Source organism: Pollachius pollachius (genome assembly GCF_949987615.1).
Source record: "Pollachius pollachius genome assembly, chromosome: 5".
NCBI classification, from domain to species: Eukaryota; Metazoa; Chordata; class Actinopteri; order Gadiformes; family Gadidae; genus Pollachius; species Pollachius pollachius.
In genome coordinates, this window is record NC_136938.1 from 18,644,152 (window position 1) to 18,657,598 (window position 13,447).

The window sequence follows — 13,447 nt, forward strand, 5'->3', positions numbered from 1 at the left end:
GATTTGGGATATGTTTTGTATGATAACGAGTTGAAACGTTCGTTTTGGAGCACAAAAACCGTATAGAGACACTTTCTTCAGTTGGCCTTTTTTAGCCGATCAAAACTCTATAAACTTGGAACGATGGGGGCACTGGTTATGGTAAAAACTAAATCGCTATTTTAAACCACTGAAAAGGCTAAAAATAGCCTGACACTTCTTTGGTAGTATAATAAGGGTCTTAACATATAAAACGAGGCATTGAGAACTTTGTAAGTGTACAGATTGTTTATTAAAAAGGACATTTTATACACACAATACCATCAGTAGATCACCCGTCTACATCATTTTGTTTTTAAGACTCGATAAGTAGATTGGCGAACACAGAGCTTGCGTGTTGCTGACGGATGCCACAATCTCTGTGTTCGTCAATCTACCTATTGAGTCTTAAAAACAAAATGTAGTCTTTTAAGTGGTTTAAAATAGCGATTTAGTTTTTACCATAACCAGTGCCCCCATCGTTCCAAGTTTATAGCGTTTTGATAGAATCGGCTAAAAACAGCCAACTGAAGTCTATATGTGTTTTTTGTGCTCCAAAACAAACGTTTCAACTCGTTATCATACAAAACATATCCCAAATCCATTTTACACCAGAATTACCCTTTAAACAAGTCCACCCCTGGCCCTAGTTAAAGTTTAAGATAAACAGTTTCACTACGGCCACTAGAGTTAACACTAAAGCAAAAGATTGCCCGAAATATAGTTCAATTTTTTTTTACATTTTATGTTTCAAAAATCCTTCTCCTGGTATATCAATTGAACTGCAGCGGCTTTGCCATGTAAGAATTTACTGCGTGCTGACGGTAGAAATTAATGCTATCATTTTGACCCGAAGTAAACCAATTTGCTGAGCTCTCATCCAGAGTGGAGAGTGGAGAGTGTATTGGTCTGTCTGACACCCCAAGCCGGCCCCTGCCAGGGAGAAGGGGAGTTAAACGGAAGACGGACTGGAGAAGGGTCCTGGTTAGGGCTGGGGGAACTAGAATTTACATTTTATTTGGCCAGAGGGGTCACATGACAGTTGCAAGCAAACGCCCAGGAGAGAGACAGGGACCGAAAGAGAGAGAGTAAGACAGAGAGAGAGAGAGACACAGAGAGAGACAGCGACAAAGAGACAAACAGAGAAACAGACAAGAGAGTAAGAGGCAGAGAGAGGAGGGGTCTCTCGGCTTCCCTTGACACTGACAGTCTGTGAGACAGTCCAAATCTGCAGGAGAAAAAAAGAGTCCCTCTTTCCATGACATCAGGCAGCCAGGAATGGGGGTGGGGTGGGGGGAGATTTGAAGGGAGGAGAGGGGCTACAGCTGGTGGCAGCCGTAGTACCATCTGCTGCTGACCAAACCTTGCTGCTCCGCTTACACAGGCAACTTCTGGAAGGCCAGAGGAGTTGTTCACCATCAGTGAGCCAGTATGGCTCTTATCCTGATTGTCTCATGCATAATCATCTGGTTCAACACGATTTTCAAATCAATTCCCTGGCTTTCTGTCCACCGTGTTTGCATGTGTCTATACACACCACATTGTGTATACAACACAAAAAACTGCAAGTGCAAATTACCCAACCCAACAACACACCCATACTCACTCACCCCCGTGGACTGTTCAAAGGTGGCCTCCGGTACTCACCGTACATCTTGCCCTCATCAGACAGGATGATCTTCCGGCGGCCACACGGTGGGTAGATGGCCAGCGCCTCCTGGAAGCTCTGCTCTATGTCGGGGCTCCACACGCCCTCTGCGTCGTTGTCCAAGGGCTTGTCGGCCGAGTCGCTCAGCCTGTCCATGTCCTCCGCGGGGCTCTCGCTGCCACTCCAGCTGCCGGGGTCCATGGTGGCGGTAAGGGTCAGGACTGTGCGAGCCGAGGCCTGGACCAGACTAGGGTGAGCCCTGGAGGAGATAGTCGGCAGACAGGGAAACAAACACAGACGAGATCAGATAAGGACACACACGCACACACACACACAGGACAGAGAGGCTGTAGCTGCAAATGTGTAGGCAGCTGCCTCCAGCACACCCAACACCAAAATGCTGCCCAGGCCCGCAGCCCCAAAAGATCCGCAATAGGGAGGAGAGCGTAGAGACACAGCCAAGACAAGGCTAGTCGAATTGAAGCAAGTGATGTCAGTTGGGTTCATCAAGGGTTTAGGGGTTTTAGTACCGCTCGTCGTGTTTTGAGGGTCACGATCTTTACACGGTTGGGACACAGTGGAGTGGGTTATGTAGAAGCTAAGATGAATACTTCTGAAATGATTCATAGTATAGCACATTCTTTCAGGTTGACTCATCTTCCGTTGGCATTGCTTAGAGAGTGTCAGTCATAGGAAGTAACTTGAGAGTGACACGAGTGAGTTTGGCAGAGTCAATGAAACTATTTAGATAAATATGTGGCATAAAAACATAAATAACCAAGCTTTTTTTTTACAGAAGGCGCAGCTCTAAGAAAGCCTAACAACGTTACAACTTTGGAACAATTTTATACTTGTTTTGCCATCAACATAAAATAACTACTTCTTTGAATGTTAAAGAATAAAAATAGCTTTTTTCAAATATATTACATCGGTACATAACTAGATAACATATGGTAAATGAAACATTGTGATTATAATAATGCAAAGGAACTGGGGAAAGGAACTAACTTAGGGCATCTGGCTACCTGAAAACAGGTCCTTGTTGAGGCATTTACAGCACTTCAATTTGGGCTGTTGTTTTAAATGTCCAATTACATGTGTTTGTATTGTATTTCCACATAAATGTTTAAACCTTCTGCAGCAGTTGCCTTAATCTCCCCCCTTTCTCTCCACCCTACTGCCGCTGAGCTCCATTCTTTCTAAGCAGCACAAGCTGTTGGAAAGTGGAAATAGCAGCATATGTTTCTTCTAGCGTGTGTCAGTTCATGAGGGGTGCTGGGAGGGGATGGTGGTGAGGGGATGGCTGAAGGGGGGAGGTGAGATGGGAGGCAGGCTGTTGGGGGGGAAAAAGCACCAAAAAAAACTCCCAGCAGAGAGTGGGGAGGAGGGATTTTTTACTGAATTCCGTTTTTGTGTGCTTTCCTGCTGACTCTGCAGAACCAACTCACAAACCGATGAGGGGAGGGGGGGGGGGAATTCCCATTTGGACCACTAAGAAGCATGGACCCTCTGTTTGTCTAGCGCTTCACACCAACCGGCCGAATGTTACTCAAAGTAATCAGTGTTAAAAGTGTGTTGATTGTGGTCCAACGCAATGATGTAATTACGACAATGAGTGCTGTTCTTAGATTAAATTTAAAAGACAAAAAATGTGTCAGTGACAAACTAAAAGACTTGTCAGCCGCTGCAAAATATATGGCCCGCAACGGAAGTACTCTTCATTTACCTTAATCATCGATAATGAGGTATTTTTTGGTGGTGACTAGATCTGCTGACCAAAGTCCTTAAAAGAGTTTATCCAGATTCATCCTGCATGGGCCGTATATACACCACGTGTATATTGATTTCACGCAGGCCTATTTTGCCATTCTCACGGCCACAGGTGGCATGCTCACACTTCACAGGAAATGAATACTGCTACTGTGATGCTTGATGAATTATTGAACCAGCAACTCCACCCTTTAGCCTGACACAAAACAATACACTCCACAAATAACTATTGTGTTCTAACTTCTGATATTCAACTGTAGCGGCATTGATGGTGCTTTTTAGAAATGCTACGTCAGTAGTATGCCAGTTTGTTCGACTCATAAGGACACATATCTCCATGAATCCATTATGGACCGTGTCTGATGGAGAACGAATATGAGGGAGACAAATGGTGTTGTCCACCTATTAAAGCCTTAATCTCATTCATATTGAACACGTCGCAAAATACAGTCGGCTCTTTTTGCCGAGCCTTTCAGTGTGAATGGTATCTATGATGCCATGTTTATAAAGACGGTATTATTAAAAGAGACACTGATAGGTTTCACCCGATGATGGACTGGTGTGCAGCTCTCGATAACGTTTCATTGGATCGAAATTTATAGGAAATGTATGTATGCCTTAATAAACCACTGGACTGGATTCTTTCACCATTACGCGGCAGTAACCCTTGACCATGTCATCACATTATTAAGACATGTTCTATCTTCTAACACACATTATTTTATTTATGGCTTAGACATCACTTAAAAATACTGTGCATGAGCAGTTAGCTTGAAAAGGAAGATAAAAAAGCATTTGGTGCAATACATCATCTGAGGAGAAATGTAGCATTTTGTAAGCAAACACAAAATTAGAAACAATATTTATTAAAATAAATTAACACACCCTTTATGAAATGTCAGTGATTTTCTTGTGATCAAACTAACAGCAGTCTAGTGTGTCTTGCCATCCCTCAGCATACAATATTGTCTTTGGAGTTTGTTTGCAGGTGTGCATGTTTGTGTGTGGGAAATGTAAGAGTGAGAGGGAGGGCGAGAGTATTGTTATTGTCCGGGGCGCTTATCAACAGGCACAGAATAATGAAATGATGACAAGATAGCGTGCCTTACAGAACATGTGAATGTGTATGTTATTAGTAAGCACAATAGACAGTCATTAATATGGTATGTTATACATGTTATAAAATAACATAATAGTGCTCCATAGTACTATCTCTGTATGTTCCTGTTTTGCTTTGCTTACGTTTACATGTCTATATGTTTGTGAACATAATATATGAAAAGAGTAATGAATTACATTATAAATTCCTCCAACAGACCATCATCATGTTGGTATTATCTCTAACTTCAATCAAATACAGAAGTCACCGGCTTGTCTCTCGTATTTTACAGAACCATTGAGTCTCCCCACTACACGGCTACAAAGCCTGGCATTCTAGTTTTATTTACAACAAAACTGCATACCAAAATATGCTTTTGTGTATTGGCTAATAATGTCTCTAGCTAATAAAAGACAGCAGGACTGTATCTTTAGCGGGAACGGGAGATGGAAAATATCTATGTGTGGAATGACTTTGCATCCAATTATTTAAAAACCAAAATTCCAGTGATTAAGATAATAAACATACAATCTTTACATATGAAGGCTTTCCTCAGGTGAGACAAAAACAGAAATGCGATTTCAGGGATACATGTGTCTCTCCCATTCCCCAACCCTGTACTTCCTTGGAGTCTATACAGAATCCTTTCTGGTTCTGTGTTGCCATGCTACTGTGGCCTATGTGATCATAGATCATTAATTCTCCAACAACAGACCATTAAGTAGAGGGAATAATTATCACCCCATCACGGCTAGCCACAGAACTCCAGCACTCTGCCTCGCTTGAATTTCTGTGCTTTCTCAAGAATCAACATCATACAATGAAACGTGGCTTTAATCACCACTTTAATGGGAAACCTAATAGAAAAAGCAAAGAACTACAAAGAAGGAAAGATGTGGATTTTTATGACGGGGAGTTTGTCCACAGATACGTTGATACGTGGGCAACGGTTTTGTCGCTTTGAAAGGCATATCTTCTAAAAGTAAAAAGGCTATACGAGGAATGTGAGATTACTTATGCAGTTTATGCATTATCCTCTTATACACAAGAAAAGTAGCATTGGTGGTGATAACATTTTGTTTCCCCGGCCGTGCCTAGCTACATTGGTGAGGATAACTAGCTGCTGTGCATTGTTTCTTTTGTGTACTATGGCTACTTTGGAGATGGGAGACGTGTGAATAACATGGCAGAGTTGCCCATTGATGTGGTCTCTAAGTGCTCTAGAATCCCAGGCCTAATTATGACAACCGGAGGAAGGTATGAATGTCATCTGTAGAAACACATGAGGCCAATGGATAATTGCACACTCTTGTCTTTACAATGTGGGAACCATGGAAATAGACCTATTTGTGTGATGGGGGGAGGGGAGGTGACAATGCAACACGTGTGTGGTAGTAGCGGAGTGGGGTAGCTGTGACATGGCATTAAGAGAGATGACGCTTATCGCCAGATTACATAAACCACTCGCCTACCTGGAATCCAGCTTCTTAAATTAAGAGAAACCAATTTTACCCATCAGGCGCAGCAAGGTAATGAAATAACAGATGAGAGGTCTCAAATGTAATTTTGTTCTTTTGTGCCCGTTATCTTGGAGGGTGCAATAATGACTCTGTGAATGACTTCCGTGCACCCCATAATGGCCCACAGCAGTTAAGTCCACAATGTTGAAAACTATAATCACCAGGTGATTACAAGATTCTGCATGTTGTAAAGACATATCCTGGTCCTCTTAATTACTGCTGCTGACAAAAATATTCCATTTAGTCTTTGCAGAATATGCTTCCCATAATGCACATTCACAATGACATACATAGATGGAATTCCATTTACACTTTCATGATGTCATTAAAGCAGGTTAATTAACTCTGGAATAGCACATCCATCAGTGAGGACCAACGCGCATGTAGTGGTAAAGAAAGGAATCTTCTGAAATATGTGCATGTAAAATCTATGGAAATAGGCTATTTTATTCCTTTATCTAGTGTCAACATTGAGCATAATAGTTCAGCCCGAACCCACCGTCTAGATTAATCAGGCATAAATAAAAGCCTCCTAACTACAAAGTATTTGACGGAATTACTAAGCAGACCGCAAATGTATCCTAAGACAAAAATAAATTGAATGAGGAAAAAAGAACACGAACCTCCAAAGTAATAATGGAAATATTTCTAAAGACTGTTCAAATTAAAATGTCTGATCATACAAAGCACTATATCAAGTTTTAATGAAAAAAAAAATCTACAGGCTATAGAGTCCTAATGAATGAATGAGCAAGCTTTTCAATACCAATTTCCAAAGGTCCATTGGAGTCGCTGGTAAGCTTGCCAATGCTCTTCCAGTTATTGGCAAAGGCCATGTGTTTATTTCATGCCTCTTTAAACTTGCACGCTTAGGTGCAAGGAATCTGTCCAACATCATCTCACTCAAACATGAGACCTGGATCCTTCCAACCAGCAGCTGTCTGGACACTGGGATCAATCTCTGTCAGCGAAGCCCATTGATTTAAAGGTACTGTCAGCGCAGGCCTCCCTGCCTGCCTTCTACCTAAAAACAGCTATAACTGTCGTGACGTGAACAACACAAGAGGTGTCCAGTCCAACAAATAGGCACTGGTTAAGCATATCTCTCCTTGTTCTACTAACACGTCCCTGTCCTTCGGTGTCTAACATCACTAAAATTCTGATAATACATAAATAATAATTTCATTTTCTGAAAAGAAGACGAAAGCTTGGAAAATATTTTTCTTTCAAAAAAAATATGCGATGCATTCCAGACTGCATATACTCCAATGTGACGCTGGTGTGGAGAAAGGCGGAACACAAGAAGCTCAGGAAATTGAAGCTGTAAATAAAGGTCCATCAGATAAAGGATCTCCTGACAGTTATGAGAGCAGAGCAGAATGAGGCCCGGGCCGCTGGCTCATTCCAGACACGTGCGCACGGGTATGACAAAACAAGTCATAGAAATGAGAACGAAGGCCACCATTAGCTTTGGACCCTTCCGATGGCTCCTTCTCGTGGTTCTCATCGCCTCCACCACCTCCTCCTCCTAAATTACTTCACCTCATCGCTAACCTTTGACTACACTTAGGGTTGTAGTTGACCTGCATCACAAATGTAGAAGAGCAACAGTCAAAAATCGTTTTTTCCCCCGGCCAGATGTGACTTGTTGTACCAAGACGATGTGTGCTTTATATTCAGTTTTTTTAATGAATAAACTCATCTTTCATAAGTTTCAACCAGGTTATTTTTTTCGACAATAAGCGACATTGTTTTCTCCCAATCCATATCTGTTTACTAAACAAATAGCTGCATCACGAGTGCCATAAATAGCCAATTTGATCTCTGGATCTTTGATTCAGCACGTATTGTGTACCTTTTCTTCACCTTTTCCTACTAGATGGAGGAAGTCTACCTCTGCACATTGAGAAATGCCTTCCTTGGAGGCAATTCTTCCTAAATCTCCTGGAAGCCAATAAATAGCCAATAAAAATGTTGAGCAAGAGATGAGGCGTTAAAATGTATTGCAGTGGTGACTGGATCTGCTGACCAAAACAATAAGAGACAACTAGTGGACCACCATGGAAGTCCTGGCACTTAGGGTAGCCTAAGCATCAATTTGTCATCCGCTAGACAGTGCAGTTCTTTGAAATCCATTGGTTGCTTGTGGCCGGTTTAATTGGGCTGGCAATAAGACAAAAACTTCAGAGAAGATACATAGATTTGTATCTGCTTTGATCATACATCATCTATAGGAATTAAATGTTTTAGGATATAATAGGGATTGTGGTTTGCAAGGGGTTGGATAGGTTATATTTAAATAAAAGCCACACATAAAAACACTTTTAATGAATGTAATCTGGTCCATTTGTGCAATGGCTGCAAGATTTCCTTCGTCAGTAGGAGGCTTGATTCCAAGCTCCTACTGCTTCTATGAGCAACGCAAAAGAAAGTTGGTGAGGTTTCGAATTCCTGCTTTGACTGTGCCCAAGAACTCAAGCGTTTATGGGGGTTTCAGAAACTGACTCATCTAATGATTCATGGATTATATATTGCTTTTCATCTGTGTCTAAACAAAGTCAAAAATATAATGTTGTAGGTTTTTCTCCAAATAAGGATGGGATTTCAGCAACAAATGGTACAAATTATAACTAAATGACTGCTCGCTCTCTTTACTTACAGAGGAAGGATTACATTATTTATTCAAACGGTCTTCCATTTATTTTAACATTTTTTAGTGATAATAACATCTTACGTTCATTCTCACCATTATCTTAAGGAGATCACAAAAAGTTTTGGACCTGTGTGGCTTGCCATAGAAGCAACAGAGGAAACTCGCGCTCTTTACGATGAAGTCAAACTGTGAATATGGATGGACATATCCTATTTCCAATAACAATATCTATCATGGAAAAAGTAATATCCCACTGCCAAACACCCCTTTGGCCTTGTCAACCGGGGCTGGGGTTGTTGACAAGGCCAAAGTGCACTCGGTAGCTGGCAGTCATTTTACGACTGCGGTACTGAAGCAGATTTACTTAGATGACGTCAGCGGCTTTGAGCCTGCTTTTCCTTTTTGGTGGCATTCTACACTGGCCTCATTGGGGCCCTGCTCTTAGTACTTCGCAGCTGCCTTTACTCTACAATTCCCTTTCTAACCCTGGGTTTACCTTGGGGCACACACACTCTGAGTCCCACTGGATTGTTTCTTTCCTTTTCTTTCCGGCCAGCCTTGACTGCTAAGAGGCTGGCATTTGGACTTGCTTTGATGCCTGATTTATCATCTTTGTAACGATTAATTTCCTTAATTTAGATTTGAAGAGATAACAGATAATGCGGGGATAACAAATGTTTTAGTGCAATGTTTCTGCAATAAAAGAAGAAAACGGTTGGAGATTAGATAATGGAAAACAAAAATATTATGTGACATCATTTTTTCCCAGCGAAAAGAAAATAGGTTAAATGTTCTTGTTTTTTGCTGGAAATATAGCAACAAGAATTTGATTAAATAATAGTTTCATCTTGCTATGGTTCAACAATGAATTTCCATATTAAATAGTTTTGAACTCGCTCCAAAAACCAACAGCCACATGAGTACCATTTGAACACACATCTATCTACACGTCTATTGATTTCTCAACCAACAAGGATTGTTTCATGGCATCTCATTTGACGTTGGCTTATTCCAAAATCCCACTTTCTAGTCACTTGTCTTGTTGAATGATACGCATATATAACTAAATAAGTGATGCAATTGAATGATAGCTGTGAGGCTTCTGATAAGCATTATCCTTCAGTGTTTTTTGATGGTTCTTTAATACCTACGACTTTAACTGTGAGTATGACTAGAGTGGTGGTCTACAGAGTACACCGTTATAAATACGCCAACGGTTAAAATGTGAATGTCATTTTAAACCTGATTTAGTGCAATGGTTGAAAGAGATTTTTTCCTCCTGCATAAGATTTGCATTTGATTTGATGTTAGGCAGGGTGAGTTATACAGATCGATGTGAATTATATCTTTAGAATAGAAAAGTATGGTTATATTTAATGATGGTTAGGTCTATATGATACCATTTATCTATAGCTATCTATAGCTATCAGTATCAAAGGTTTCCATTAATTGCAGTATTTCCGTTCTACATGTTAAGACCACACTAACAATCCACCACTGGTTATACAACATATGTAAACATCATTAATACAGCATTGTTGCTAAAAAACGACTTCAATGATGGGCAGCCAAACAAAGAGGCTGACAATAACCATGCAACTGTGGTCATAGAATATGTAAAATAATCAAACAATGGGGCATTATATAGTAAAGGATGTAACAATGATTAAATGTCACTAAGTTAGTTTTGAGTGATACATAAGAGCTCAAATCCGAATTTTGAAAGTAGGGACTCGTGTTTCAGCAAAGACAATATCCTATTCTTTTGAAAATGCCATTCAGGCCATCGTCCAACAGGTCCAATGGTTGCATAAGCTGAAAACAAAGCATCTTTTGCTCCCCCTATTTTTTCCCTTTCAGGCAGATTTATTTCTTACAATTGAAACATGTTTGGATTAAGTCTGAAAGAATACTCCCTGTACGTTTTAAATAGCAGCTAAATTAATTAATGAATGTGTCCCTAGCCATACTGAAAACCTATTTGAAATGTATGAGAAACCACCATTAACACTTAAAACACTTTTAGAATTGCCTTATCAAAATCTTTTTCTATTTATTTTGTAGTCAATACAATTAAGTTTACATCTACCTGAAGATAATCGTGTGTTGCCCAGGGGCAAGACATGACATTTTCAGTTTTGGACATATATAGGTTACCATTAACACATTTAAAAAAACACCAAAAGAATGTCAATAAAATCAATCACTCTCCTGTTATACTCTATAGCTGATAACTGCTGCTGTCATTATATGTTAAATGAACATGATCTTAGTAATAACATGCAACAATGTCCTACATATGGCATTAAAAACAACACTTTGGAATTGATCATAAAGAATGTTTAGAAAGCTGAGCTGACTTGATGGATTTGTTCAAAAGAGAAAGTCTAAAGATTGTATATTGATAAATGATCACAATCTGGAACTGGAAATATTACATGCATATCATCACTGATAGTGCTGATTGAATGTTTACATCGCATAATGACCTGTTAACTACCGCATATTACCATGCCTTTTTAAAAGAAGACACTCAAATAATGGGCAAAGTAAGGCTGAACTAAGTTCCAACCCTGTCTCTGCCCATAGTCGAGTGCAGACCATTCTCTCCGTGCGATCAGTCGCCTACTACTTTAGTTTTAGCTGAGCAGGCATATCCCGAAAAAAAAGGCGGATATGGGAAAAAGGGAAGCCCAAATAAAGGCTGCACAACAGCGTTTGGAAACATAGGCTATCCGTTCGTATAACCTGTCCATTTCATAATTTGCTGTTCGGATTTCCCATGACACACCGTTTTCTTTTGGAATAAATAAAGAGTTGCTTAAAATAAATCAATTGCACGCCACTTTTATTCTGAAACCTTGGTCGGAATCCATGCCAACTTGACATAGAAGAGTAGGCATAAATAACCAGGACATAAAGGAAAAAATATACATTCTGATATTGTAAATATTGTTGTTTTGCGAGATAGAACTATGTGTTTTTTCGCCAGGCGAGCGAGAAGTGTCTGTATCCGTCTTGCAACATAGGAGTTGAAGCTGGGCTCAATGTGGTGTGTAACATGGAGTAGAAGGCATTCCGGTATCCCGGTGGAAAATAAGGGGATATACTCACGCAAACTTCGATGGCGATCAGAAAAATGCACAGCCAGATGTGTCGAAGCAACAAGTCTTGCAACGCGGTTTGGTAGTTTCCCGAAAATTCTCCGGTGAAATCTCCAACTCCCGGCGGCGGATCCAACTATGGAGAGGAAAACACCTCCGTTTTTATCCGTCATCTTGTCCAAAAACTCATGCAAGCGCTACTTATCGTTTGATTCGGAAAAATCGGATTTGTTTCTGAGACTCTCCGATGTTCTGTCACGCCACCTCTGTGTATTATACGCGTAAGGTATAGGGCGGTGTGGTCACGCTTCTTCCCAAAAAATGTAAAAAATGTCAAAGATTTTGGTGCCATGTCAGTGCAGTCTCCCACAACACTGAGCGGACAAAGTGAGCACCCTGTTGCAACACCGAGGAAAATCGGCCATCTCATCGATGGAAATTCTTTAAACAATATGGGACGAACTGAATCGCTACGTTGCTATTTTAATAAAGACAAAATGAAGAAATATTTCAAGCGCATGATGTAAACCCACTACGAGAAGAAGTCTGCGATGTTTGCATATCATTAACTACGTTGAAACTTACCTCAAACACATCCGTTATTGACATTCATATAAATCACCTCTTGAGATTTTTTTTCAGATGTGATATTATTGATATTGGAGAACTGTGTAAAGTTATTGTATTGTTTCTGGGCCAGCCAGGAAGGTGTACGTAAAACGCAGTCGGACTGACAGAGATGCGAAGAATGCCCGGAATGAGAACAAGAATGAAATGAACGCAAAGAGCGAGTTTGCATTGGGGCGGAGCAAAGGTGTCGTCATCCCCGATCCCAGCAGTCGTGTTGATAACATGGACACGGGGCAGAATCTGGAGGAGTGACCTCACATGTCGGCAGACGTATAAATAAACTATATTTTTGTTTTAAGACGCCTGCATTTGAAGTCAGGGCAAATAAATAGTTGAAAGAAAAAATAAGCAAGAAAATGTGACGTCATATGCAGTATAAACAATAATGATAAGGGCTGTGTATAATATAAATCGGGCCACGTGTATCATATACACAAAACAAAACAAATGTTTAGTGCAGTGGGACTATGTTACTACAGAAATATACTATTTAAGATGAGTTGATAGTTGCAGTGTTTGGCATCTAGATAAAATAGCCCTGCACACCGTAAACAACAATGCTTTGTATGGTTGAACTTGAACAACAAAGCAAAATACACATTTTATATTAAGTACTATAATAATCATACAGTATAAATATTGTATAAAGCATTTAAACATTGCTCTGTGCAAAAATACATACTACATAACTACTCCAACTAAACTATCTGTACTAAAATGTACAGATATGAGTACAGCCAATGATTGACTGTATTTGGTTTCTTGAGATGCCATGAGATGAAGAACACAATATATGAAGACAAATGACAGCCTACTTCAGGCTATATATCAAAACACCTGGCTACACACACACACACACACACACACACACACACACACACACACACACACACACACACACACACACAGAAATATAGATATGATAAAGTTTTTTTTTATTGATCTGTATTCCTCCTTACAGAGACAATGCTCACTGAGGTATTTGCAAGCCCAACCCACCATTCA

At 40.2% G+C, this 13,447-nt stretch overlaps 1 protein-coding gene across 4 annotated transcripts in view; it reads right to left on the reverse strand.

Annotated features, from left to right (window-relative positions):
* tead1b (TEA domain family member 1b) overlaps positions 1–12,526 on the reverse strand; it is a 37,617-nt gene extending 25,091 nt beyond the window's left edge. For all 4 annotated transcript variants that reach the window (XM_079736701.1, XM_079736702.1, XM_079736700.1 and 1 more), the window contains exons 1-3: positions 12,398–12,526; positions 11,823–11,948; positions 1,666–1,925 (exon numbers count right to left, since the gene is read on the reverse strand). In XM_079736701.1, the coding sequence (XP_079592827.1) occupies positions 1,666–1,867 (202 nt within the window). In that variant the 5' untranslated portion in view covers positions 1,868–1,925; positions 11,823–11,948; positions 12,398–12,526. The remainder of the gene's footprint in view (positions 1–1,665; positions 1,926–11,822; positions 11,949–12,397) is intronic.
* Between the last annotated feature and the right edge of the window lie 921 nt (positions 12,527–13,447).